Raw genomic sequence first — 25,500 nt, 5'->3', positions numbered from 1 at the left:
CAGTGGTAGAGCACGTGCTTGCATGGCTGTGATCCCGAGTTCCATCCCCAGTGCTCCTACCCCCCAACCCTGAAAAAAAAGCAGAACGCCACATCCTCACTCATGTTGTTTTTTTTTTCCGGTGGTTTTTTTTTTTTTTGAGGGGGTTTGGGTCGCACCCGCACCTGGTGGTGCTCAGGGTTTATGGTTCTGTGCTCAGGGATCACTCCTGGAGGAGCTTCGGAGACTTTATGAAGTGTCGGGGATTGAACCAGGCCAGCAGCATGCAAGGCAAGTCCCTTACCTGCTGTACCATGTTTTAGTCCCCTGCTTGCTCCATCTTTACTGCCTTTTCCCATTTCTGCAGCTAGTGACAAAGGAAGGCTGAGGAACCAGCAGCCTCTTAAACTGCCAATGGGGACTGTTTGTGCTGGATAGGATCTTAACTTTGTCAGGCATCGGTGCCCTTGCTCATTTCCTGATGGAATGCTGGCAGGAATTCCCCCCGCCACCCAGCTTCCCTTAGAAATGAACCTGCTAAATCCTGCCCTGCTGCCACCCACCACCCACCCCCAGCCCCAGAGTCTCTCTCCCCTCCCAGTTTTCTTCAGGCACAAGTGAGATTCTCAGAGTCCTGCTCTCCAGCATTTTTATTGGCTGCTGCTAATCCCGGTGTGAGAACAACCGCCTGCCCAGCTGGGAGTGTGCCCTCTAGAAGCATCTGGGCCTGGGTGGGGACCGATTAGTGGTTGACCCTTGGTGGGGAGGGCCAGGCTGAAGTTGGCAGGGCGGCAGATCTGATACCCGCTGCTCTCAGCAGGTAGTTCCCGAGGTGTGGCTCTCTCTGGCCTGGTGCAACCCTTTTTGCCTCTAGCCGGCGGGCTACTCCCTCAGTGCTGGGACCCTCCGGGCGCAGCTGGCTCAGTCAGCACGAGCTCCGTGTTGGCCCCTGGTGTGGGGGAGACACATGGCTTCTGTTCTGCATTCACTGGAGAGAAAGGAGAAAGCACTGAAGAGAGCTGAACGGCAGGAGGAGGAAGCTGCTTCAGTTGCCCTGCCTGGGGCTCTCCCTCCCTTGGGCCCGCCCTCACCATCCTGCCAACATCCCCGGCGAAGGTCACCCCCTTGCTTGCCCGCTGCTCCTGGGAGCCACTGCTGCTGCCGCTCAGGGAATTCCTTCGCATGATGCCTGGGAGCAGGATGGGAAGGGAAGAGCTTGGTGAGGGAAGGGGGAGGCAAGCCCCCGAGCCCAAGGGCCGAATCCCAGGGCCTGCAAGCAGCTAGCTGGGTAGGGAGGGGGCCATCGCAGTCTCACCGGGGCCTGGGCCAGGGGGCTCTGTGCGCTGCAGGCTGTTGCGTCGGGAGGTGGGGAAGCTGCCCTTGGACAGCGAGAGACGGCGCTGGCGGCTCGACAGCATGGCAGCGGGGGCCACGATGCCCGGCGGGGGCTGCTTCCCTAGCCGGCTGTACAGGTCCTCGATTTCCTTCTTCTGCAGGCTCTGCAGTGCCTCCACCTCTGACAGGTGCCTGAGAAGGCAGCAGTGTCTGAGCAACTGGGCCCTAGCTTGCCTTTCCCCACCCCAACCTTGTCCCACTCTCCCACTCCATTTTGTTTGTTTGTTTTTTGGGTCATACCAGGCGATGCACAGGGGTTACTCCTGGCTTTGCACGCAGGAATTACTCCTGGAAGTGCTTGGGGGGCCATATGGGATGCTGGGGATTGAACCCAGGTCTGCCGTGTGAAAGGCAAACACCCTACCCACTGTCCTATCACTTCCCCCCTCCCCCAACGCACACACACACACACACACACACACACACACTCACTCACTCACTCACTCACTCACTTCTGCCGGAGGCTCTGCAGCTCGGCCCAGAACTCCTCGTCCTCTCCACTGCTCTCCGAGTCCTCACTGCTCAGACACAGGCTGCTGTACGAGTAGTTCATCCAGACGGAACTGGCGTGGCTCAGGGCTGGGCCATCTACCTGGGGATCCTTCCCCTCGGCCCCTTCCTCCTCGGCGCCGGCCCCCAGGCCTTCGGTGGTGCGGTCACTCTCAGCCAGAGCTTCCTGGGCCTCGGGCCCACTGCCCGCACTGTCCTCTGTGTCGGAGCTCTCCGAGGACAGCGGAGGGGTTGGAGGCTTCAGGGAAGCCGAGAGGGCTGGGGGTGTCGGCAGGGGAGGCAGCTCAGCCGGCTCCTTGGATGAAGTCACCTGGAAGCGCCCCACGAGCTGGGGCTTCCCTTCTGCAGGGAGAGGGGGCAGTGGTGGAGGAGAAAAGCCAGTGGTGGGAATAAAGGACCCGGGCAGTGGGCAGGGAGAAGGCCAGCAGGCAGGCCTCACCTTCCGAGATGGACTCCAATCTGGCTTCATCCAGAAGTGGCCGAGCAGGGTCCGGAGTGGCCTAGGAGGCGGTTCCGTGAGGAGAGGAATGATCCAAAAGGGAGCCCCCTGATTGTCCCTCTTGCTGTCCTACTCACCTCACTCTCCAGCTCCGCTGTCAGAGGCGAAGGCCGCTCTGGGCTGCAAGGAGCATGGGGCGGGGGCAGGCTGGGGAGGGGCCCCAGAGGGGCTGGTGGAGACGGGGAGAGGGGCCCGGGGGAGGGGGACAGCAGGGACTGGGCCACAGTCATCACTGCCAGAGAGAAGGCACTGGCCAGAGAGAGGAGAGGGGCTGCTGTGGAGGTGGGGAGGGGAGAAGTGGGGGTGCACGTGGGAAAGGCAGGAGGCAGGGGGGTCTGGGTGCCACCGGGAGAAAAAGGGGGTGGAGAGCTGGGGAGGAGAGAGGTCTGGGGAGCTTGAGAGGGTGGGATCGGAAATGGGGCCACCCCTGGGGAGCTGGGGGTGAACGGAGAGAGACTTGGGGAGACCTGGGAAGAAATCGGGGAGGAGGAAGAGGGGCTGGGCTGACATGGGGGAGAGGTGATGGGGAATATGGGGCTGGGGAAAGCAGGGGTTCCAGGGGAAAACGGGTTTTCAGGAGACACAGGGGTTCCCGGAGAAGATGGGGAGGCGGAGAAGGCTGCCCAGCACCTCTGCTCCAGGGACGCCAGCTCTGCCGGGAGGAGGGCGATGCGAGGAGGGCGTGCTGAGGGTCCCTCAGCCCTCCCCAGGGGAACCCCCAGGACAGACTCCGGACTCACCACTGGAGGGGTCTGGGAGAGTGCACAGGGGTCCTGGCTCCTCCTGAGGCAGAGAAAGAAACCGTCAGTCATGGGGGGGAGGGGAGTGGGGCCTCCCCAGGGACATTTCTGCCTGGGGTCGAACACTAGGACCATGCACTTCTAGAAGACCCCAGTCTCCAGGAGCTGAGAAGTCTACATGCTGTTGGGGTAAGGGGGCGAGAAGTGAGCTTGTCAAATCTGGGCAACGCATAAACTAGGAGTTTTTGGGTACAATTCCTGCAACTTCTAAGTCCGAAATCATTTCAAATTAATGAGTTTTTTTTTTTTTTTTTTTTTTTTTTGCTTTTTGGGTCACACCTGGCCATGCACAGGGGTTACTCCTGGCTCTGCACTCAGGAATCACCCCTGGCCGTGCTCAGGGGACCATATGGGATGCTGGGATTTGAACCCGGGTCGGCCGCGTGCAAGGCAAACGCCCTACCCGCTGTGCTATCTCTCCAGCCCCTCAAATTAATGAGTTTTAAAAGGGCTGGAGTGGTAACACAGCAGGTAGGGCATTTGCCTTGCACACAGCCAACCCAGGTTCAATGGAGAGCCCGGCAAGCTACCGAGGGTATCCCGCCCGCACGGCAAGCTACCCGTGGCATATTTGATATGCCAAAACCAATAACAAGTCTCACAATAGAGACATTACTGGTGCCCGCTCGAGCAAATCAGTGAGCAATGGGATGACAGTGACAGTGACGAGTTCGAAAAAAAATTTTTTAAATGAGTGGAATATGTTTCTCTGGAACAAGGGCTTCATCCGATTCTCCACGAAGTAAGGGACGCTTTCTAGTGTCAAAAGGTGTGAGATCCCAGGGCGCTGGGGACACAGGTGAGTAATGATGCCTGCAGCAGCCCATTTCCCTGGGGGAGGGAGGTGGGGGTCCTAGAAGGTGCTGACCTGGGGGCTCAGGGTGTCTTCAGCAGGCCCCACAGGGCCAGTATCACGCTTCAACAGGGTCTCCACTCGCTGGATAATCTCCCGGATTCGGCTCAGGAAGCCAGCTCGCTCCGAGGGCAGGATGAACTCGTTGTACACCTAGAGAGGGTCAGCGGGACAGAGAGGGAGGCTCCATTACCCCACTCTGTCTCCCTCCTGCCCTTTGGGACCAACTTTAAAAGCCAAAAGCTTCACCCCACTGTTTCTGCCCATCACCATCCTCAAGCCTGAGTGTTGTGAGTATCTGTGCCTGCCAGAAGCTGGCGGGGGGGGGGGGGGGGGAAACAATTGGGAGGAGGCGGGTCTATGCCCAGCACTTCCAAGCCACAGCTTTCAGGGGTCTGTGTTAGCATCTCCATTTTACTTTCTTTAATATTAATACTTTGGAGGCCACGCACAGCAGTGCTCTTCGCTCAGGGATGACTCCTAGCACTGTTCAGGGATCATATGAGGGGAATCAAACCAAACCAGAGGGGGCTGGAGCGATAGCACAGAGGGTAGGGCGTTTGCCTTGCACGCGGCCAACCCGGGTTCGATTCCCAGCATCCCATATGGTCCCCTGAGCACCGCCAGGGGTAATTCCTGAGTGCAGAGCCAGGAGTGACCCCTGTGCATCTCCGGGTGTGACCCAAAGACCAAAAAAAAAAAAAAAAAAACCAAACCAGAGTCAGACACGTGCAAGGCAAGGACTATCTTTTTGCGCCCCCCCCCCACCAATATCCTTGTTTTAGTGTAAAATATCCATTGCGCAAGATCACAGGATTGGCATCCGATCTTTCAAAAACCAGGGTTCTGGGGCTGGAGCAATAGTACACCAGGTAGGGCGTTTGCCTTGCACGTGGCCAACCCGGGTTCGGTTCCCAGCATCCCATATGGTCCCCCGAGCACCGCCAGGAGCAATTCCTGAGTGCAGAGCCAGGAGTAACCCTTGTGCATCGCTGGGTGTGACCCAAAAAGAAAAAAAACAAAAACAGGGTTCTTCCCACAGTTGCCTCGCCTGCTATTAGACACAGTTCTTGCCTGTCATCACTGTATCACTGTCGTCCTATTGTTGATTGATTTGCTCAAGCAGGTGCCAGTAACATCTCCATTCATCCTTGTCGCGTTCAGGGTCAAGGGAATAAGGCCCATTATTGTTACTGTTTTGGGCATATTGAATACGCCACGGGTAACTTGCCAGACTCTGCCATGCAAGATTCTGCCTGTCATAGGGTTTACAAAATCAACCACCCTGGGGCTGGAGCGGTAGTCCAGTGGGTAGGGCATTTTGCCTTGTATGCGGCTAACCCAGCTTCCATCTCCAGCATCCCATATGGTCCTCCTGAGCACCACCAGGAGTAATTCCTCAGTGCAAAGACAGGAGTAGCCCCTGAGCATCGCCAGCTGTGGCCCAAAAAGCATAAAACAAAAACAAACAAAACAAAATAAAATTAGCCACCCAGGTCCATAACAGACCTACAGCACTGGAGAAAAATAAGGCCCTAACAGCTCATATAGAGACGGGACCACCAAGTAAAGGGTGCTAGGAGGCCCTGCTCGGGATGGGAGATGCGGGCTGAAAGTAGACTATAGACCAAACATGATGGCCACTTAATAACTCTATTGCAAACCACAACACCCCAAAGGAGAGAGAGAGCAAAAGGGAATGCCCTGACACAGAGGCAGGGTGGGGTAGAGGGGATGGGGTGAGAGTGGTGGGAGGGATACTAGGACCACTGGTGGTGGAAAATGGGCACTGGTGGAGGGATGGATCACTGTATGACTTGATCATTGTATGACTGAAACGCAAGCACGAAAGTTTGTAAGTCTGTAACTGTACCTCACGGTGATTCACTAATAATTTTTTTTTAAATACTGAAAATTTAAAAAAAAAGGCCCTAAGTGGTGAATCCCATGTTCAATTCCAACAACACATAATATGTATCAGGTATCATGGGCAGTACCCTGAGGAATTCAGGGAGCACAGAAAGAGCTCCTGGTTTTTTTTTTTTTTTCTTTCTGGGTCACACCCAACGATGCACAGAGGTTACTCCTGGCTCTACACTCAGGAACTACCCCTGGTGGTGCTCAGGGGACCATATGGGATGCTGGGAATCGAACCTGGGTTGGCCGCATGTAAGGCATATGCCCTACCCGCTGTGCTGAGGAAGCCCCAAATCCACAGGAAGAGACACATACACCTCTAATGATGCACTGTAAGCCAGCTGTGGTAGGTAGTAGAGATCTGGATAAGGTATAGATTCATGATCAAGATACATTTATGACACAAATGCTGCTTCAGGGGACTACTAGGGAGACAGAACAGCACTTTCCTTGCATGTAGCCAACCCAGGTTTGATTCCCTGCACCCAATATGGTCCCCTGAGCACGCAAGGAGTGATCCTTGAGCACAGAGCCAGGAGTAAACACTTAGTACTGCCAGCTGTGGCCCCAAAGCAAAAAACACAAAAGTATTTCAAAGCTGGGGAGGTTGGAGCAATAGTATAGTTGTTAGGACTCCTGCATCCCTGTGGTTCCCTGAGCATGGCCAGGAGTGATCCTTGAGCTCAGAGCCAGGAATAAAACTGGAGCACGGCTGGGTGTAGCCCCATAACAAAAAGCTGGAGAGATTGTACAAGGGTTAGGGCACTTGCTTTGCATCCCACTGACCCTGGTTCAAAATCCTGGCACCAGACAGGGCTCCTGAGCACCTCCAAGGGTCATTCTTGAGCACAGAGTAGGGAACAGCTCCTGAGCATCACCAGGCGTGGGTCCCCAAACACCGCCCCCTCAATTTTTTTATTTCCAGTATCTGCTCTCGTTTGGCCATTAGATTCTCTAAGATATGAGTCACCCTCAGTGTCCCTTCTCCCTAATTCCCTGTCCTATCAGCTCAGCAAATACTGGGCATGTTTAACATCTGCTATGTACAATGCACTGCATCAATTAATTACTAGATTACTGAGTAATTGATGTTCCTGCAGCAATCCTCGGATGATTCACCCTTTTCCTTCCTTGCTCCCCTTATAATTCATCTGGCTTTTTGTACCCATTTGCCAAATGCACTCTCTCCCCCACCTCAAATGGCCTTACATGACTTTAAAACTTTAAATTTTCCTTTTGGGGAGGTTTGGGCCACACTCAATGGTGCTTCGGATTTATCCCTGGCTATGTGCTCAGGGATATTTCCTGGCAGTGCTTAAGGGACCATGTACTGGGAATCGAACCAAGGTCAACCACATGTAAGGCAATTACTAAATCCCTGTACTTACTCCCTCTCTTGACCTAAAGACATTTTCTTCATGTTACTCGGGTTAACTCTTCAGAGACACTCTAACAGTGGCCCACTCCACATTCCATATGCACAATCTCACTTCTACAATTCTGTACGAGCCCTGATCGCCAATGGAAGGCATCTCATGAAGTTCTCCCAAATACTGAGTCATATTCTACGTCCACATCTTCTTTTTTTGCCACACCAGGTGGTACTCAGGGCTTACTCTTGGCTCTGCACTCAAAAATTACTCCTGGAAGTGCCAGGGATCGAACCTGATCAGCTGCAACGCAAAGCAAATGCCCTCCCCGCTGTACTATGGCTCCAGTCCCCCTACAAGTTTTTTGTTTAGTTTTGGGGTCACACCCAAAAACAAAAGGCAGTGTTCAGGGCTTACTACTAGCTCTGTGCTCAGGAGTCTCTCTTGGCAGGCTCAGCGGACCAAATGGGATGCCAGAGATTGAACCTAATCAGCAGCATGCGAAGCAAATGCCCTCCTCTCTGTACTATTGCTCTGGCCCCTACTTTCACCCTTTTGCCTATGTGCTGTCTCTGCTAGCCATGGCCACTTTCCTCTTCCCTGCCATTCTTCCCCAAGCATCAGACCTTGCACAAGTCCTACCTCTCCCCACACTGTGCCCAGCCTACTTGCTTACAGCCGTGGTACCATGAGTCTGCCCTGCCCTTCACTGTAACACCTGTGCGTATGACCTGCCCTCTCTGTGTATGTGTGGCTGAGAAGCCAGACCTCACTGAACAAACAGCAATCTTCCCCCAGGCAAGGAGAGAAACAACTACTCTGGTAGGGCTTTAGAAATACTTGCTAGGGGCTGGAGAGACAGTACAGAGGTTAAAGCACTTGCATCGCTGGCTGCCAACCTGGGCTCAATTCCCAGCACTGTATATAGTGATTCCTGATTCCAGAGCCACTGCCAGGAGTGGTTCCTGAGTGCAGAGCCAGGAGTGACTCCTGCATACTGCCAGGTGTGGCCCCCAAAACAAAATCAAACAAAAAAATCCTTACCAGGGTGGGGGCTAGAGAGCTAGTACAGGGGTTAAACCAATTGCCTTGCATGCGGTCGACTCCAGTTAGAATCCCTGGCACTGCCACAGTCTCCCCTCAGCACTGCCAGGTGCCACTCTTGAGCACTGCCAGGTGTGACCCCCTTGCCCCCCCCCAAAAAAAAAATCCTTGCTGGGATAGGGGAGGAGTTCAGGGACCTCACTTGCCCCGCCCCAGACTGTCATCTCTCTCCCTCACCATGGCAGCAGCGATCTCTTCTGGGCTGTCCCCATCGAGATCGAATCGGAAGGTCACCATCTTGCTGTTGTGCGTCTGCAGCTGGCACTCAACCACTCTGTCGCTCTGGTCAGAGACCTACAGATTCAGGCAGGGGAAGGAAAGAGTTGGACCCTCCGTGCTCACAGCACGCCTGCCCTCCAAGCTGCAAGGCAAACTGGAGGGCAGAGGACACTGCCTCAGTCTGATCTGAAAAACCACACTGCCCCTCCTCTCTCTGGCTGGCCCCCACCCTCCGTTTCCCCCTGGCCCCAGAGGCAGGCCCCCATCTTACACTAGTGACTCTCAGCCGGGAGCGAGGTCGGCGCCGGAGATTTCTCCCCAGTGGCTTCTTCATGCGGCACATGGTCCCTTCGCCCGCATCACTGAGGCCCGATGCTACATCAGAGGCGTAGCTGGAAGAGGGAGACAGAGAGGAAACCTCAGACGCTGGCTCCGGGAAGCTCCCTGTGTCTCACCCCCTGGTACCCCAACTCAATTCCAACCTACCTGTCCGCAGGGGGGAAGTCACTGCCAGGCCCAGCACGGGGAATAGAGAGGGCAAACGCCTGAAACAGGAATCGAGGGTGTATGTAGTGAGAGGCGAGGGAATGACAGAGATCCAGGGAGATGGCCGGGGTGCTATGGGGATTCCCGGAGAAGGTGTGAAGGAAGGTGGGGACAAGCATGTTGACTCAGGCACGGGAATTGGGTTTCACAGGAAGAAGGATGTGGGGGGTGGCTGGGGGTGCCCCGATATGACCCCTCTCACCGAGGGCAGGCGGAGATGGGACTCAGCAGGGCTGGATGGCACCCCCCGAAGGGGCTGGAGGGCAGGGTCAGAGGCATCCAGGAAGCCTGAGGAGCTGAGGTAGCCATCAGTCTCGCAATCCGCTGGGAGGGAAGGGAGGCATCAAAAGAGGGGAAGTAAAGGGGGGAGGGGCAGCCAAAGCAAGGAGGGACCTAGTGCTGGGACAGGGGACCTGCCTGGATATGGACCGCAGGGTAAGTGGCAGTGTTGCTGGATGGGACAGGTGTAGGGGGAGGGCGGGCAGAGGGGCCCCAGGGCAGGACCGACTCACAGGTGGTCGATGAGTAGCTGGCATGACGGAAGAGGAAGGGCTGATGCTGGTCGGCCTCTGGCTCCTCAGACTCCGGGGAGAAGACACTTCGGGGACCAGGGGTGAGGGGGCCAGTGGCTGGAGGGGGCCCTGGCACCGGGGGAAGCGCCTCCAGCTCCCTGGCTTTGCGTAGCTTCTCACGCTTCCGCTGGATGGCAGCGACCCGTTCCCGCACTGCGCGGGCCACCGGCTGGTAATCAGCTTCACAGACTAAGCCCAGGGCCACCTGCAATTAGAGGGGTAAAGAAATATCATTTGGAGGGCTGGAGAGATAGCACAGCTGGTAGAGCGTTTGCCTTGCACACGACCCACCCAGGTTCGATTCCCAGCATCCCATATGGTCCCCCAAGCACCGCCAGGAGTAATTCCTGAGTACAAAGCCAGGAGTAACCCCTGAGCATTGCCGGGTGTGATCCCTCAACCAAAAAAAAAAAAAAAGCAACACACACACACACACACACACACACACACACACACACACACACACACACCAAGCCACATGGGGATCCAGAGGGCTCCAGGATAGAAGGAGATGAGAAACAACATCTAGTCATTACCCACTGAGTCCCTGAGCTGGTCACCCATTACATTATCCTCATTTGGTAGATCTTATCAGCCCCACATTAGAAATGAGTCACAATCATGACCAGGTCAGACAGCCAGCAAATGGGTCACTCCGGTGGGAGGGTCCTTTGGCATTATCTGGAGACATTTTTAGTTGCCACAACAGGCCACTATGTACTGAGTACAGGCCAGGGATTCTTCTCAAATCCCACAATGCACAGGACTGCACGCCCCCCCCACCACCCCCCCCACACACACACACCACCAATACCGAAAAGAAAAAAAGGTGTCAGGATGCTCAAGGTGAGAAAGCCCAGTAAGTGATGCGCTGGGTCAGGACAATGCTCATATCATGGCTCAAATATTCCCACACTCAGGGCCAAGACCCACCTTATCAAATGACCTTCTTTTCTGTCTTGAAACTCACTCTCTCTCCCCACCCCATTTTCAAGCCTTCCTACACAGGCCTCTCCCCCACTTCTTCCTCCCAGGTATCCTGATCTGGTCCGCCCCTTCCTTTACTCATTTCCACAACAAGCTCTGCAGGGTATGGAGGACCGAACTGAGTCCAAATCTAGCTTACTTGCTTAGGACCTAGGATAAGACCATGAACTTCTGAACTTTCACATGAGTAACAGGACAGAATCCTTCCATGCAAGGTCAATAACAATGATCGTAAGCATATGAAAATCACATGCATTCCTTTTCTTTTGGGGGGAGAACCAAACCGATGCTCAGTGGGCCCAGAGGCCCCTCCTGGCAATCCTTGGCCACTAGGTGGGCGGTTCAATGTGAGGGGCTGGGTGAGAATGTGGTGCCCGGTGGTTCTTCACAGAAACGGCACTGCGGTGCTAGAGATTACCCAGCATACCTGAGGAACCTTCAGGGCTGCTTCAAGCAATGCTTGGGAGACTGTGTGGTTCTGGGAATCGAACTGGGGTCGGCTGCATGCAAGGCGTGAGTCTTAACCTCTGAACTATCTCTCTGGTCTCATTTTTTTAATTTTCTCTCTCTTTTTTTTTTTTTCTGTTGGGGTCACCAGGACCATAGCTAGTATGCCAGGGATTGAACTTGGGGGCTCTTGCCTGCAAAACCTGAGCTCCTCTCCCTGGCCCCAAGTAAGGTACATTCCAAGTTCCTATCATGTGACAGAAAAGTAATGAAACTGTCAAGGAGTCAGCAACCTAGAGGGAGAGAAAGAGGAAAGCAACCTGGCATAAAGCAAGAGGGGGAGGGAGGTGGGGCTTGCCACGGAGGCCCTGCTGATATGGTGAAACGGGACAAGATTCCTGGAATGGGTGAGTCTGAGTATGTTGGAAGAAAGGAGAAAGGGCTACAGTGATATAGTACAGCGGGTAGGGCGTTTGCGTTGCACCCAGCCAACCCAGGTTCAATCCCTGGCATCCCATATAGTCTCCCTGAGCACCTCCAGGAATAATTCCTGAGTGCAGAGCCAGGAGTAACCCCTGAGCATCGCTAGATGTGACCCAAAAAGAAAAAAAAAAAGGTGGGGAGAAGAGGAACGGGGAGATAAAACATCAACAAACTGGAGTGAAAGAGTTCAGAAATATGGAGAACAAGTAAAGCAGGAAGGTTGGAGGAACAGGGCTTGGGGAAACGTCCAACAGGCGGGTTGGGGTGTACGTAGATGGAGGTGGCAGGAGGGGGGGGGGGTCAGGCCCCTCTTCCACACCCCAGCCCATCAGCCCACCCCCTTCGCCCTGACCCTTCTGGCTGGGCTGACCCCCTCAGGCCCAGCGTGTCCTCCGCTCACCATTTCTTGCGCCACCTCCTCCGCCGCGTCCCGGCCCAGTTGGAACAGGAACTCGATGGCCTGGTTGTCCCGTGGGCGCCCCCCGCGCCGCGCGTCCTCCATGCGCAGCCAGAGCTTGAGGCCCGGCTTCTGCCCGTCGTCCTCCTCGGCCAGCTCCACGTGCACGCCGCGCTCCTCGCGGAAGAAGGCGTGGGCCAGCAGGTCCTGGATGGTGAACCTGAGCGCCCCCAAGCCGGGATATGAGCCCCGACTCCGCTGCCACTGGTAGCTCTCCCCCACCCCCGCCCCCGCTCCCGCGGACCCCACCTCTCGTTCTTATCCGTGCGGATGCAGCCTTCGATGATCTCCTTCACCTCGGGCATCTTCACCTTGTAGAAGCTGTTGGGCTTTGTGCCCTGCGGGAGGAGACGACGCTGAGGCCGGTGCGCCGCGCCCCGCCCCGGGGTCTCCGCATCCCCCACCACCCTGCTCCCCGCCAGAGGCTGCGCGCTTGCAGAAGCAAAAGTCCCGCGACGACTGCTGGAAGATTTCCTTTCAATTTCCCAGCCCCCAGAACCCTGCGTGTGCACAGCAACCTCGTACAAATCTGCAGGAGAGGCCTGAATCATAGTGTCGAGGGTAGGGCGCTTGCCTTGCACGTGGTTGACCCGGGTTCGATTCCCAGCACCCCAGTTGTCCCTTGTTCCTCAGCTCAGGGCCCTGAGCAACGCCGGGTGTGACCCAAACCGCCCCCCTGCACCAAATTAAGACCTTTCCCCCTTTTCCATCTCCCTTTGCCGCCCGCCCGCCCGCAGGATAGACAGGGTGTGAAGCCGTTTGCAGACTCGAGGGGGCGCTGCACACGCCATTATCCCACAGAGTGGGCGTGTCAATCCCCGCGGCTTCGTGCTCTCCGGGGCGCGCGGCCCGTGTCCCTCCCGGGAAAGGGCACCGACCGCGGCCGGTTGGGGCAGGAGAATGCCGGGGGTGGGGGCGCCCGGAATTGCCTCTGCTCCCCGCCCCGTCTCACCGAGGTGACCTTGCGGTAGATCTGCGCCGCGTTCTGACACTCGGAGTAAGGGTACTCGGAGGTGGCCATCTCCAGCATGCACATGCCGAACGCGTACACGTCCACAGCCTCGTCGTACTTCTCCTCGTACATCTCCGGGGCCATGAACTCCGGGGTCCCTGGGGGGCGCACCGCGGGCATCAGTCGACCGCGCCTCCCTTCTGGCATGGTCCAGGGGCTGGGGACGTGAGTGGGGAGGGGCCCCGGCATCCGTATCCCAACCCAAACCCTAAATCTGTGGGGTCGGGCGAGGGCACCGCGGCGCCCGTCGGACGCGAGGGGTAGTCGGAAGAGCAGGGAGCCCCCCTAGGGGGGCTCACCGATAACGCTTTTGGCGAAGGAGGCGCGCTTGAGTGTGGCCAGGCCCAGGTCCCCAATCTTGACCGAGCCCGAGGGGCCGGTGATGAAGACGTTATCGCACTTGAGATCCCGGTGCAGGATGGGGGGGACTCGGGAGTGGAGGAAGTGAAGTCCCCGCAGGATCTGGCGGCTCCAGCGCTGAAGGACTCGGGGCTTCATCTCCCGGAAGCGCCTCAGGTATCTGGGGGGAGCACCGCCAGACCAGGGGTCAGGCGCCTGGGCCAGGACCCCCGAACCTGCCCGGCCACCCGCCGCGCCCCGCAATCCGGGAAGAAACTGAGTCAGCGGTGTGGCAGGTAGGCAGGTTACTAAATGGGTCGATGATAGGGTGGCCAGGGTGCTGAGGGAGCTCAGGGAGGATGAGTAAGTGCCCGTGAGTCGTGAGTCGCGGAGGGCGTCCCGGAGGAAATAACTCCGGAGTTGCGTCTTGAAGGGTGCGAAGGGGGAAGGGATGGAGACTTTCCAGGCAGACGAGACAAGTCGCGGTGCCCCAAGGCACAGAGACGGCCAGCCGCGGGGCAAGTTGGAGGAGGGGCTGGGAACTCAGTCCGACTGGGAATTTAGGCGGAAGATAAGGCTGGATTAGCGAGTGTAGACTTTACTCCGAGGGCCTGGGAAGTCTTGGAGGGGCTTTAAGGAGAATCTTCGGTGATGGGGAGAGATTCCCAGGGATCCCGGGCTCCCAAGGAGAAAGGAAATTTGGGGTGAAGAGGAAGAGCTGGTAGAGGGATCTCCAGACCAGTGAGATGGGGGGGACTTGAATGCCCGGCCCAGAGACAGGCAGGGAGGGGGGAGGGTGCGGGGGTCAGGGGAGAGAAGAGGTGGCTGGAGAAACGCCCAAGTCTGAGCCCCAGTGAGGGGGCAAGGCAGAAGCACAGTCAGGGATGGGTGAGGAGGAATCCCAACTGTGAGGCTGGACGGAGAGTTTTGGGAGTCCCAGAGCAACTCTGACAACAGCGGGGGAGCTCCTGCCTGCAGCACCCCGTCTTCCCGCCCCCAGCCACCAAGCTCACGTCTTGAGTGTGCCGGAGGTCATGAGTTCGGTGACCAGCACGATGCAAACCTGGCCCCTGAGCACTGACTTCCACGAGTCATAGAAGCGGACAATGTTGGGGTGCTGCAGCCCCTTGAGCATCTCCACCTCCTCGGAGAACCTCTGCCGCTCCGCTCGAGACAGTTTCCGAGTCTGGAGGGAAGGGGACAGGGGTCACCTTAGGCTCAGCACCCCCAGCCCCTGTGAAGAAGAGGATGGGCAGATGGGGGCAAGGCTGGAAGGAAGGGGGGGTTGGGGGGGCTGTCGGGGGACTTGCTTGCCCAACCGTTTAGACCCTTAACTCCTGGCCAACTCCTCAGGCTGACCCAAAGACTCGCCCATCCCGGACCTAGGGCCACCGCCTAGACCCCCCTGCAGGACACAAGCGCCTTTATGGAGCCAGGTCCGGGAGCCCTGAGCTCAATAGCGCCTTTGTGGCCGCCGCTGGGCCAGCCGTGCGGTGGGAGGGGACGCCCGGGTGCTGGCAGCGGGCAGGCAGCAGGCGGACAGTGGATGGTTGGCGGGCAGAGAGTCAGGGCCGGCAGGGGGGTTGGCCCCAGAAACGGGGAACTGCTAGATCCAGACAGGCGGCTGGAGGGCTGCAGAGGGAAGTTGAGAGAAAGGATCCAGGACCAGACGCCAGGAGACTACCCCCAGTCTCACGGCTGGCCCGCCCGGCTCGTCTCCCTCCTCCCCTACCCGCTTTGGCCGCTTCTCCTAGCCTGGCTTAGAGCCTGGGTGCAGTACTGGCAGGCGCAAGGGACGGGTCCAGTGCCAGGGAGCCAGCGGGAGACCCTTCCCCCAGACTCACCCCCAAGCTGAAGCTCTTGACCCAACTTAACTGGGTTCCCCACCCTGGAGGACAAACCTGCATCCTTCCTGCATCCCCTAAAGCACCCTGAAAGGGGGAAGAGCCCAGGTAGGCAGCAGGGCTGGTGCCCATCTCCCCCTTCTCCCCCAGCGGAAGTCTGTGGGCTCAGAGGAGACCTGGGGAGCCACAACTGCCTGGAATCTTCCGGAGTACAGGGGCTGCCCCAGGTCCCTCTCTCCAGCCGCATAATCAGCAGAGATTCCGGGTGAAGGGGCAGGAGGACCAGCGGGTCCAGCTGAAGGTCTCGGGGCTCAGGGAGAAGCAAATGGAAGTGATAGTGGGTAATCACTGAAGGGAAGTGTGAGGCCTGGACCCCCTCCCGGCCAAACTGGCCCCAGCCCAAGTCTTTATCCTATTTTCCAGCTCTCAGAGTTAAGTCTGGAGACTGGAAGGGAGGCGGTTGAAACCCACAGTGGCGCCACCATGCACCACCTGCCTCAGTTTCTCCTACAGTCAAGAATCAGGCCAATCTATAGATCATCAGAGAAAGGTGGGGTGGGGGGCGGGTAGGAGCATCTGAACGGAAATAAATCTCCCTCCCTCGAGGGTGTCCCCTGGTCACCCAGCCCAAGACCTCCTAAAGTCCCGTCCCGAGGCGTCACCTAGGGGGCGCGCAGCCGCACCTGCAGCTCACACCAGGCCACCTCCACCGTGGTGTCGGTGTCCAGCCCTCGATACACCGTCTTGAACGAGCCACGTCCAATCTCGATGTCAAACTTGAGGTATCGGCCATCTGGGGACGTGGCGACCGCCTGCGTTTCTGTGTCCTCCTTCTCCTCCTGCTCCCGCTGCCGCTCCCTGGCCGCGGCTTCCGAGACCCTCGGCGCTTCCCGGGCGCCCGGGACTCCGGCCGAGCCCGAGAGCTCGGCGCGCGGGGACTCCGCAGCCTTCCCCGGGGCTCCCCCGGGCCACTTGCCCTCGGGGGGCTCTTCGGAGCTGGGCGGGGGGCTCCTCGCGGCGCCGGGACCAGGGGCGTCCGGGGGGTCGGGAGGCTCCGGGACGGGCGACACCGGCTGCGACCACGAGCTCAGCAGCCCCAGGTCGACCGAACTGCGGCGGCCGGGACGGGAAGCGCGCGGCCGGGGCTCAGCCTTCCCGGAGAAGCGGCGCACCCGGCGCGGCGGGGGCCCTAGGCGGGGCGGCCCGGCGGCCGCGAGGGCCAGCGGGGGCCGCAGGGCCAGGTCGGCCTCTGCCTGGGAGCGGGGGGCCGCGGCGTCTGGGGCCGGGGGCGCCAGCATGAGGCAGGGCGGGGAGCCGGGCGGCCTGACGGGCGGACTGGCTGGGTGCGCCGCGCGCCGGCTGAGCGACTGGGGCCCCAGTCCCCGGCTCGGCCCCGCCCCCGGCCCCGCCCCCGCGAACCCCCGCCCTGACCCCCCGGGGCCGCCCCCTCGGAGTGCGAGCTGGGTCTGGGAGCCGGTGCGCGGACCCTCGCGTCCACCCCGCCCTCCGGCCCCCCGCCCGCAGCTGTCACTCCGGACCTGGCAGGAGCTGGAGCGAGCGGCGCCAGGTTCCCCAGCACGATCGAGCGAGCAAACCCGTTTGTGCGCGCCGAGGGGGGCGCTGCTGCCCGAGGCGGGGACGGGGAGGTGGGGAGCCAGGCCCCCCCTTTTGGGGGGTAGCGGAGGGGGTGGCTACCACCCGCCTGCACGCCCCAGATAAGGTAGCGCCACCCCTTCCTAATCGTGTGGAGTAGCCCCAGGCCGAGGCTGCCTCGGTCAATGGAAAAGTCTGGTTTTCTCCCTCCCGGCGCCGGGAGCGGTGTGCACCCAAGGACAGCCCTCCCCCAAACCAGGGCCCCAGTCACCCACTGCCTCCACCCCTCCACCTTGACCACAGCCTGCCTGGCTGGAGTGGCTGTTTTTGCTCCATGGCTGCCCTTCCTCCGCCTATTTGCCAAAGTTCCCAATAAACCAAAGTCCGCATCCGGTTTACTCCCCCTCTGCTCCCCTCGGCCTTACTACCCCACCCGGGCCAGATGGGGGGGTGGGGGGTGGGAGGGGTTTCAGTGCAGTTTAGGGCTTTCTGGGCCACTGGACGTGAGCGGTCCAGGACTTCAGTTCCCAGGCAGAAAGCAATCTGTCTCCAACGCTGTGTTCCCTGGCTTCCGCAGCTCGGAGTTCAGCCCACCGGGCTCAAGCAGACGGAACATCGGCCAGCAGAGACCACCAGGCGGCTGGGCTCACCCCGCCCACCCTAGCTGGGATTCACTGGAGGTCCCCACCTCCACACCACCCTCCCAGGAGTCAATTCAGAGGCAGGTTGTAGGGTTTAACTTTTTAATATCATCAATCAGTGTCGGCCCGCCCCTTCTGGGCTTTTTATCTTCCTATTGCCTGGAAGGCTGCCTGCAGCCGGGCCTTTCCCCCATCCCCTAGGAAGGATCCAGCACCAGCCTGAGAGGGGAGATAACAGCAGCTAAGGGGGTGGGAGAGGGAAGAGACAGACGTTTGAGCAGGCGTGCATGTGTGTGCATGCGCTTATGTGTGCACGCATGTTCAGTGCTGGGTTTACAGGTCTTGGTTCAGGGGCGACCTCGGCAAGAGGAGAGGTGGGGCAAGGAGAAGCCCATCTCTTCCGACACCTCAGCCTCACCCGGTCCAGGGACCGACGCGGGTAAGCAGGAGACCCAACCCTGGATGGGAGCCCTTGAGAGTCTGGTGGAGTCCCAGGTCCAGCCGGTAGGAACGCTGGGTCTATCTCCATTGGAAAGCCCTGGAAGGGTGGGAGATAAGAAGCAACGGCAGAGATGGGTCTCTGCTAGAAGAACTTGACGCCTCGGCCGTCGCTGACCGTGATGATCTCCGCCTTGTGATCCTGCTGTAGGGCCTGCAGAGCCCGCAGGAGGGTGGCCTCATCCAGCCCATGGAACTCTGGACAAGGAAAGATGGGCCATCAGGGACTCTCGGTCCACGGGACCCCAGGCCTCTAAGGAGAGCCATCCAGCGGCAAGTGGAGCTCTCACGAGGTCCAGCTGGTGGTGGGGGCAGGGGGGGTGCCTGAGAACCAGGCCTAGGAAGGGCAACACCTTGGTCACCCACATCCGGGTTGCAGACCTAAACCCAGCAGGGCGAGCCCCAACAGCGTGACTCCTCTGGCCGGGAGGTGCAGCACTGGGGCCAGGCGGCACACACAGCACATCCGCTCCTTCCTAGCGAAAGGGAACAGGTTGGAAACTAACTAAGGGTTAGCAAGATACTACCGGGAGATGTGAGAGGCAGGAGGCAAGCCCCAACAGGCCGCACGCCTCAGCCGCTGCGGGGGCCTAGCTCCAGAGTCGGGAGCTGGCTTTCTGAAGCAGCCTCCAGCTTGGCCCAGCCGGAGTGGTGGTGGGCTGGGCAAGGCCGCCGCGCTGAAGTCATGAAGCGATGGTGGGAGTAGCAAGCAGAGGCCTGCAGGGCAGGGGGGAACAGCCAGGCAAGAGCTGGGAGCTCTGCTGAGGAAAGGGAGTCACCCCTTCTCCCCCAGTTAAGACTAGAACTTTTGGTGATCCTGGGGATAAGAATCTGAAGGCAGAGACAAAAGAGCTAAGAGGGTATTTACACGATAGAAAGACCAAAGCGGATACAAATCCTTGCCTGGCCAGAAACCAAAGCATTTAAGAGGGCTGGGAATGGAGATGGGGATGTTGGCCCGATACCTTCAGCTGACACCCTCAAATCTTGAGCTCTTTATAAGAATAGAGGGTGAAAGAAAGCCTGAGTCAGCAAGGAATGAGATTTCAGGCTTAATCCCCTGCCCTGGTTCCTCATTCGGCATCTATACCACTGAATTCTTCACCTGGCATAGGTCACAGCAGCTCACGCAAATCTCTAATACGGGCTCTGTCCCTAAAAACACCCTCACACCAACAAAATTTGGGCAGGGGGAACCTTCTGTATTTGATATCGGGTAGTTTTCCTGAGAGACTCGGATGGGGTAAGGATCTTAGAACTCTGTACGACTTGGAATTTAGAAGCAGGGCAGCAGGGAATCAGAATTAACTGAAGAAGAATTAGAGGATTCAGGCTGAGAAAACTAGGGGAGAGGGAGAGCCATTACCCTCATCCTCTGTGTCTTCCCCGTTGGTCAATTCATACAGCGTGAACACGGAGTTGTTCTGGCCACTCTTGGAAACCTAGGGAAGCAGGAAAACGGGGCTTGAGTTAGGCTCAGGACTCGTGGGAGGCGGCCCACTGCGCTGCTCCACGGTCGTGATCCAGGAAAGGACCCATGCCCAAACCAGGGCTCACTGTCCCCAGTGCAGGAGTGGCCCAGAAGCCACAAACCCTACTGCTGCTAAATTTATATGCGGACACACACACACACATACTCAGAGCCACTGGCTTCCCCGTGTCTGAGCTCTGAGTTACCCCTTCTTCTAGTTGTTTTCCTCTTCGGGAATGGATGGTGCGTGCTGGTTATATTTGGGTTGTTGATCCTTCTTCCCTTCCTTTCTCCCTCCCTCCCTGGCGGTGGCTGGGAATTTGGGGGAGAGCTAATCCCCACACCCACACTGGTTCAGAATGTCTCATTCATGTTGAGAACAGCCCCAGGAAGGCGCAGTGGGGGCAGGGCCGCGGGGCTTCTTTCCTTCCCTTCCTTTCCCCATTTATCTTCTGTGGCCAGAGGCTCCAGCCAACAACAGTACTCATGGTTTCCAATACAGCCTTCTCCAAACATGGCCTCACCTAGCCTCTGGCGCTTACAGGCAAAGAAAGGGAAGTTTTATGCCCCTTCCTCCCACTCGGCTGAGTCTGAAGCTTCAAACTCCAGGTCTACGCTGAGCATAGATATAATTCCGTTTGCCAGGGGTTAATACAGCAAAATGGTCTCACCCATTGATAGATGAGCTTTCCCCATTCTTCTGGCCTCCTCCACATGATCAGGAAGCTAGACTTATTCTTGTCCAACCACTCGAGGTTCCCTGTAAAACAGATACTTATGAAAGCATCAGGTTCTAAAAGGGGACAAAGAGGCAAAACCCAAGGTGGGCGAGAGCAAGAGGCTCTGCACTCAGAATGAGATAGTCAAGATTTGTTTTGATACTGCTACTGGAAAAGCACCCTTATTCTTATGCCTTTCTCTGTGGAGAACAGATGTTTCAGTTTTGTATACAAAATTGGGGGAAAAGACCTTAGGATTGGGTTGTTTACCGTACCGAACACTCTGGTTCCATCCCCCGTCAGGAGGGTTAGGAAAGCAAAAGGTCATTAAAAAGGCCATGAGGCAGTTCCAAGGGCTAACTGCGGGCTTTGCATGCCAGATGCCTGGGTTTGATTCCCAGCTCCTCAGGGCCCCCCAAGAATACCCCAGGAATGACACACCTGAGCAACATGCTGGGAGTAGCCCCTGAGCACCACTGGGTGTGGCCAAAAAAAGAAAAAAGTGAAGGTGGGGGGTAAAGGGAAAAGATCTGGGCTGGGGAGATAGCTCAGCAGCCAGGAGCTAAAGCTTTGCATGCATCAGAAACCCAATTCAAACCTTAGCATATCAATGGCCCCAAGCTTCACATCCTGGGCCTAGCCTGGTTGGCCAAAGTTCGCCAGAAGGGGCCCCAAATCCCCTGACCACTCTTCTGGAACACCCTTTCCCCCTGTGCCCCCCCCCCAAAAAAATAAGGGAGGCAGGGAGACATGTGCTCAATTATCCTCAGGGAAACCCAAGTAGAAGGGGTAAAAAAGAGAAAAGAACCCACCTTTCTTTCTGAGCTCCTCTAATACAACCTGGATTGATTCCACTGGGAGCTTCCCTGGTGTAAGGTTAAGGGGATGGCTTTAATGGAGTGAATTGGATGGGATAAAAATTCTCAGAGCTATGAGGCTAGAGAGATAGTACCGTGAGTAGGGCGGCTATCCTGTACTGCTGACTTGGGTTGGATCCCCGACACCCCCTGTGATCCCCCATACACCACAAGGAGGAATGCAGAGACCTGAACACAGCCAGGTGTGGCCCCAAAACAAAACAAAAATTCTCAGAGCTAATCTCATTCTGAGAGCCATCTATCCCCCTTCCTTATCCTTGCCTCCTTCGCCTCCCCCCTCTCCCACAATGCGTGCCGTGTCCGATGGGAAGGGAGAGAAACAGACGGGATCAGAGCTTTGGAAAATGAAAAAAAAAAAAAAATGCAACCCTCACCCTGGGATCCCCACTCCTTCCCTTGGCCCCGAGATAGTTTAGGTATGAATCAGGCAGGGCAAACACCTGACCCTTACTTCCTGGCAGGAGGGGAGTAGGCGGGCAAAATTACCAGAGTTAAGAGCAAGGTCTGAGCTCACCCTGGCCGGGAGACTTGGATAGTCAAAAGAGCTGAGGCTGGAAACGCTTGAGAATTTCACTTCAGGGCAGAGATTCTAAGACGTAACGCGCCCCTGGATACTCGTCACTCCCTAGGACCAGTGGGACGGCGTGGAGGCTCCACTTTGGACTGGGGGGACGGGGGAGGGGGGAGGTGCAGGGTTAAGCGGACATCGGTGACACACACTCGCCCTTGCCCATGTCGAGGTGTATGTGTGTGTGTGTGTGTGTGTGTGCGCGTGCACACGCGTGTGGGGGCAGTGGCAGAGCCCAAGGAGGCAGTGCCCAGGTCCTGTGTGTGTGTGTGTGTGTGTGCGTGCACACGCGTGTGGGGGCAGTGGCAGAGCCCAAGGAGGCAGTGCCCAGGTCCTCTGTGTGTGTGTGTGTGTGTGTGTGTGTGTGTGTGTGTGCATGCGCGCGTGGGGGCAGTGGCAGAGCCCGAGGAGGCAGGATACGCTGCAGCTTCACATTGTTGAAGAGCGGACTCTCCTGCGCTTCCATCACCGTCATGCTGGACTGTTTGTGCAGGCGGCAGAACGACAGGACCAGCGAGCACCAGGCGGCCAGCTGCTTCTGCCGCGTGTCCACGTTGGGCTGCAACCTGCCGGGCGAAGGGGGCGGGGCGCAGTTAGCGGGCCGGAGGGGGCGAGGGGGCACGTCGGGGCACCGGGTGCGGGAACCTTCTCCCCCTCCCCAGGAGAAGCAGCGGGGCTGCGCCCGGGGTCCCGGGGAGGGGGAAAGAGAGGCACAGCGGGGCTTCCCGGGGGCTGAGCCTCACGTAAAGAAGGGCGGGAAGCGATACTGCCACGGCCACTCGAAACTCATCGCCATCGTAGTAGCCCAGGAAACCCGGAACCTCCCGGCCAGGGACTTCCGGTCTCCGCGCCTGCGCGTCCGGGCGGGAGGCGCCGCACGAAGGTTCCGGATGCCTGTCGGGCGCTGCTGGCTGGGCTAGGGGCGCGGGAGCTTTCCTGTCCCGGGTCCCTGACTATTCTCCAACAATCGCTGCAGCCTGGGGCAGAAAGGGCGCGGGAACGTTCTCGGAATCAGTCTCAGACCAGGAGCGGAATTTGCCCAAAGCGGCACCGTTTGCGAGGAAAAGGAAAGGACTCGGGTCTGCAGCGCCCAGCTTCGGCGTGTTTCCCCGCTAAAACTGGCTTTTGTTTAGTTTTGTGGAGTGTTTGGGGGGGCCACTCCCGGCTGTGCTCAGGGCTTACTCCTGGCTCTGTGCTCGGGGATCACTCCTGGGGGAGCTCGAATTTATGGGGGATGCGGGGCTCAGCTCCGAGCAAGGCAAGAGCTTGAACAACTATCTTTCCGACCCCATTTTCATTCGTTTCGAACCCAGGACCCCTCATGTGCAAGGCATGTGCTCTACGGCTGAGCTACACCCCCAGCCCCGATGCGGTTTCTTTCCATAGCAGGATTCCTCCCAATTCCTCACTGGTCACTGAATACCGCCTTCCTTCTCCACCACCCCTCAATTCTGGGGAGTGTTCCTAGTAATGGGGTTCACAGAGTACCCTAGCCAAGCCGCAGGTCCACTTACTAACCTCACCGCCTGGCTCTTTGTGACCTTTGTTATTTATTCACTCTATGTCACATCCCTCAGAGTAATTTGCCACACTCATCAGGCGATCCCACGTGTCTTTGCCCTCACCCTACCCCACCCCTGCCCCACAGAATGCCTTTTCCTTCTGTTTGAGAAGATTGAGTCACCCTGTGAACCTCTTCATCCTTCCCTGTCACGACACTTGATTGATCACTCCAAATTCCTTCTGTACTTTTACTCTTTCCCTGTGGAGTCAAAAGAAATGTCACCTTTCCTTTACAATGCCAGTCCTTTGACTAATCTTCTTGCCTCTCCTCTCTGACTTTGCCAGGACTGACTTCTCTGAATATCCTTTTCATTTTCCCTCTTCATCTTTTCTCTGGCTCCTTCTTTAACACTGCACACATGCTTATGTCATCCCTACTTAAAATACGGAAAGCTCAGCCTTCATTGTGCAGAGTTCTTGGTCACCCAGTGCCCAAGAAAATTTGTTGAATGGCTGGAAAATTTAACTGATAATGTTGTCTCAAATCTTTGCCTCCATGACACTGTTTTATCTTTGTTTTGCTTCTCTCATTCTCGCTCTCTCCTCATCTTTCCCTTTGTCTTCATTTCTTTAAAAGTGGGTGTTTCCTAAGGATGCAACCTCATTCCCCTTCCCCCCGCTTTTTTTGCCATACTCGGTGGTGCTCAGCACTGACTCCTGTCTCTGTGCTCAGGTATCACTCCTGGCAGGACTCAGGACCATATGTGGTTCTGCGGATTGAACCTGGTCAATTTCACACAAGGCAAGTATACTAGCTCTCTGGCCCCCTCAGCCTCCATTTCTCTTAGAACTCTCATCCCTCTCATGGCTTCACATGACATTTATGTTCAGAAGATTCCTAAACCTACATTTCTACCGGGCTGGAGCAATAGCGCAGTGGGTAGGGTGTTCACCTTGCACGCAGCCAACCCGGGTTCAATTCCTCCGCTCCTCTCGGAGAACCCGGCAAGCTACCCGTGGCGTATTCGATATGCCAAAAACAGTAACAACAAGTCTCACAGAGGAGACGTTACTGGTGCCCACTCAAGCAAATCGATGAGCAACGGGATGACAGTGAGGTGACATTTCTACCAGCTCTCCCCAATAACATTTCCTTTTCTCTCTATGGAACATAATGGTTTGTTCCATAGGCCCTCACCTTGTACATCTTTTTCTTCATGCCTGTTTCTTGTGGCTCTTCTCTCTCTCTCTCTCTCTCTCTCTCTCTCTCTCTCTCTCTCTCTCTCTCTCTCTCTCTCTTTCTCTATCTTTTTCTCTCCCTCACTCTCTCTCGCTTTCTTTCTTGGGGGAAGGGAACACAGCTGGAGGTGTGCTCAGGGCTTACTCCTGGCTCTGCACTCAAGGATTACTCATGAAGGGTTTAGGGGACCATATGTGGTGCCAGGAATCAACCCTGGTTGGCAGCATGCAAGGCAAGCACCCTACCCACTGTACTATTATTGCTCTAGCCCCTCATGCTTCTTTTCCAGTTCGACTTTACTTCCATCACTGTCCTAGTAACAATAGGCTTAAAGACTGCTCGGCTCTAATCTCTCCTCTACCTCACTTCTTTCATATCCAAAGTCCTGACAACTCCCTGCCCTGGGTTTGCTGTTGCTTTGTTTTGGTTACTTGGTTACTTGATTTGGGAGCTACATCCAGTGGTGCTTGGTGGTCATTTCCAGGAGTGCCTGGAGGACCATACGATGCTAGGGACAGAACCCAGTCCTCCTGATTACAAAGCATGTGTTCTGAGGCCAGAGTCATAGTACAGTGGGCAAGGAGCTTGGCTTGCATGTAGCCAACCCTGGTTCGAGTCCCAGCACCCCATATGCTTCCCCAAGCCCTGCCAGAAATGACCCCTGAACACAGAGCCAGGAGTAAGCCCTGAGCAATGGTGGGTGTGACCCCAAAAACAAAAGAAGAAACACCAAAGCGTGTCCCCCCTTTGTTATCTCTCTGATCCATTTTTAATAATGTTGCTTGATATTAAATTACGTTCCAGGGGCTGGAGCAATAGCACAGCGGGTAGGGCATTTGCCTTGCACGCGGCCGACCCGGGTTCAATTCCCAGCATCCCATATGGTCCCCTGAGCACCGCCAGGAGTAATTCCTGAGTGCAGAGCCAGGAGTAACCCCTGTGCATCGCCAGGTGTGACCCAAAAAGCAAAAAAAAAAAAAAAAATTACGTTCCATATCCTTGTTTATCAGTTTTGTTTCCTTCAGCCTAAATTATTGAAGTTACTAACTCATCTTC

General features: G+C 57.0%; 2 protein-coding genes across 4 annotated transcripts; both read right to left on the bottom strand.

Moving 5' to 3' along the window:
• Positions 1-611: 611 nt before the first annotated feature.
• WNK4 (WNK lysine deficient protein kinase 4) lies at positions 612-16,900 on the bottom strand. Of its 3 annotated transcripts, none has more exons than XM_055132967.1 (19): positions 16,017-16,900; positions 14,503-14,675; positions 13,450-13,670; positions 13,091-13,248; positions 12,388-12,476; positions 12,082-12,298; positions 9,705-9,969; positions 9,395-9,516; positions 9,133-9,191; positions 8,918-9,038; positions 8,605-8,721; positions 4,052-4,189; positions 3,124-3,166; positions 2,461-3,035; positions 2,324-2,384; positions 1,827-2,226; positions 1,295-1,506; positions 1,113-1,168; positions 612-967 (listed from the first exon to the last, which is right to left on the bottom strand). In XM_055132967.1, exons 1-19 carry the CDS (start codon positions 16,629-16,631, stop codon positions 965-967), a joined length of 3,645 nt encoding a protein of 1,214 aa, XP_054988942.1. In that variant the 5' UTR covers positions 16,632-16,900; the 3' UTR covers positions 612-964. The 3 variants fall into 3 exon arrangements, with proteins under 3 accessions (XP_054988942.1, XP_054988940.1, XP_054988943.1); XM_055132965.1 differs by having other exon boundaries at positions 1,071-1,168; positions 16,017-16,898; XM_055132968.1 differs by having other exon boundaries at positions 1,071-1,168; positions 14,553-14,675; positions 16,017-16,261.
• Positions 16,901-17,652: 752 nt separating this feature from the next.
• VPS25 (vacuolar protein sorting 25 homolog) lies at positions 17,653-22,584 on the bottom strand. The gene is made up of 6 exons (XM_004608804.2): positions 22,445-22,584; positions 22,122-22,267; positions 21,068-21,121; positions 20,208-20,296; positions 19,432-19,507; positions 17,653-18,263 (listed from the first exon to the last, which is right to left on the bottom strand). Exons 1-6 carry the CDS (start codon positions 22,495-22,497, stop codon positions 18,151-18,153), a joined length of 531 nt encoding a protein of 176 aa, XP_004608861.1. The 5' UTR covers positions 22,498-22,584; the 3' UTR covers positions 17,653-18,150.
• Positions 22,585-25,500: the final 2,916 nt, after the last annotated feature.

This window comes from Sorex araneus, chromosome 3, assembly GCF_027595985.1.
Source record: "Sorex araneus isolate mSorAra2 chromosome 3, mSorAra2.pri, whole genome shotgun sequence".
NCBI lineage: Eukaryota > Metazoa > Chordata > Mammalia > Eulipotyphla > Soricidae > Sorex > Sorex araneus.
This window is presented reverse-complemented; position numbering and strand designations above follow the sequence as displayed.

What these genes read in the sequence shown, in the direction of transcription:
- WNK4 (XM_055132965.1), bottom strand. Translation starts at nt 16,631, where the DNA reads ATGCTGGCGCCCCCGGCCCCAGACGCCGCGGCCCCCCGCTCCCAGGCA. An exon ending in CTTCGCCAAAAGCGTTATCG is followed by an intron (nt 13,249 to 13,449) that starts GTGAGCCCCCCT and finishes TGCGCCCCCCAG; the next exon opens with GGACCCCGGAGTTCATGGCC. An exon ending in GCCCCCTGGCCCAGGCCCCG is followed by an intron (nt 1,169 to 1,294) that starts GTGAGACTGCGA and finishes TCCTGCTCCCAG; the next exon opens with GCATCATGCGAAGGAATTCC.
- VPS25 (XM_004608804.2), bottom strand. Translation starts at nt 22,497, where the DNA reads ATGGCGATGAGTTTCGAGTGGCCGTGGCAGTATCGCTTCCCGCCCTTC. An exon ending in CGCTTCCCGCCCTTCTTTAC is followed by an intron (nt 22,268 to 22,444) that starts GTGAGGCTCAGC and finishes TTCGCCCGGCAG; the next exon opens with GTTGCAGCCCAACGTGGACA. An exon ending in AGAGGAGCTCAGAAAGAAAG is followed by an intron (nt 20,297 to 21,067) that starts GTGGGTTCTTTT and finishes TCTGTTTTACAG; the next exon opens with GGAACCTCGAGTGGTTGGAC.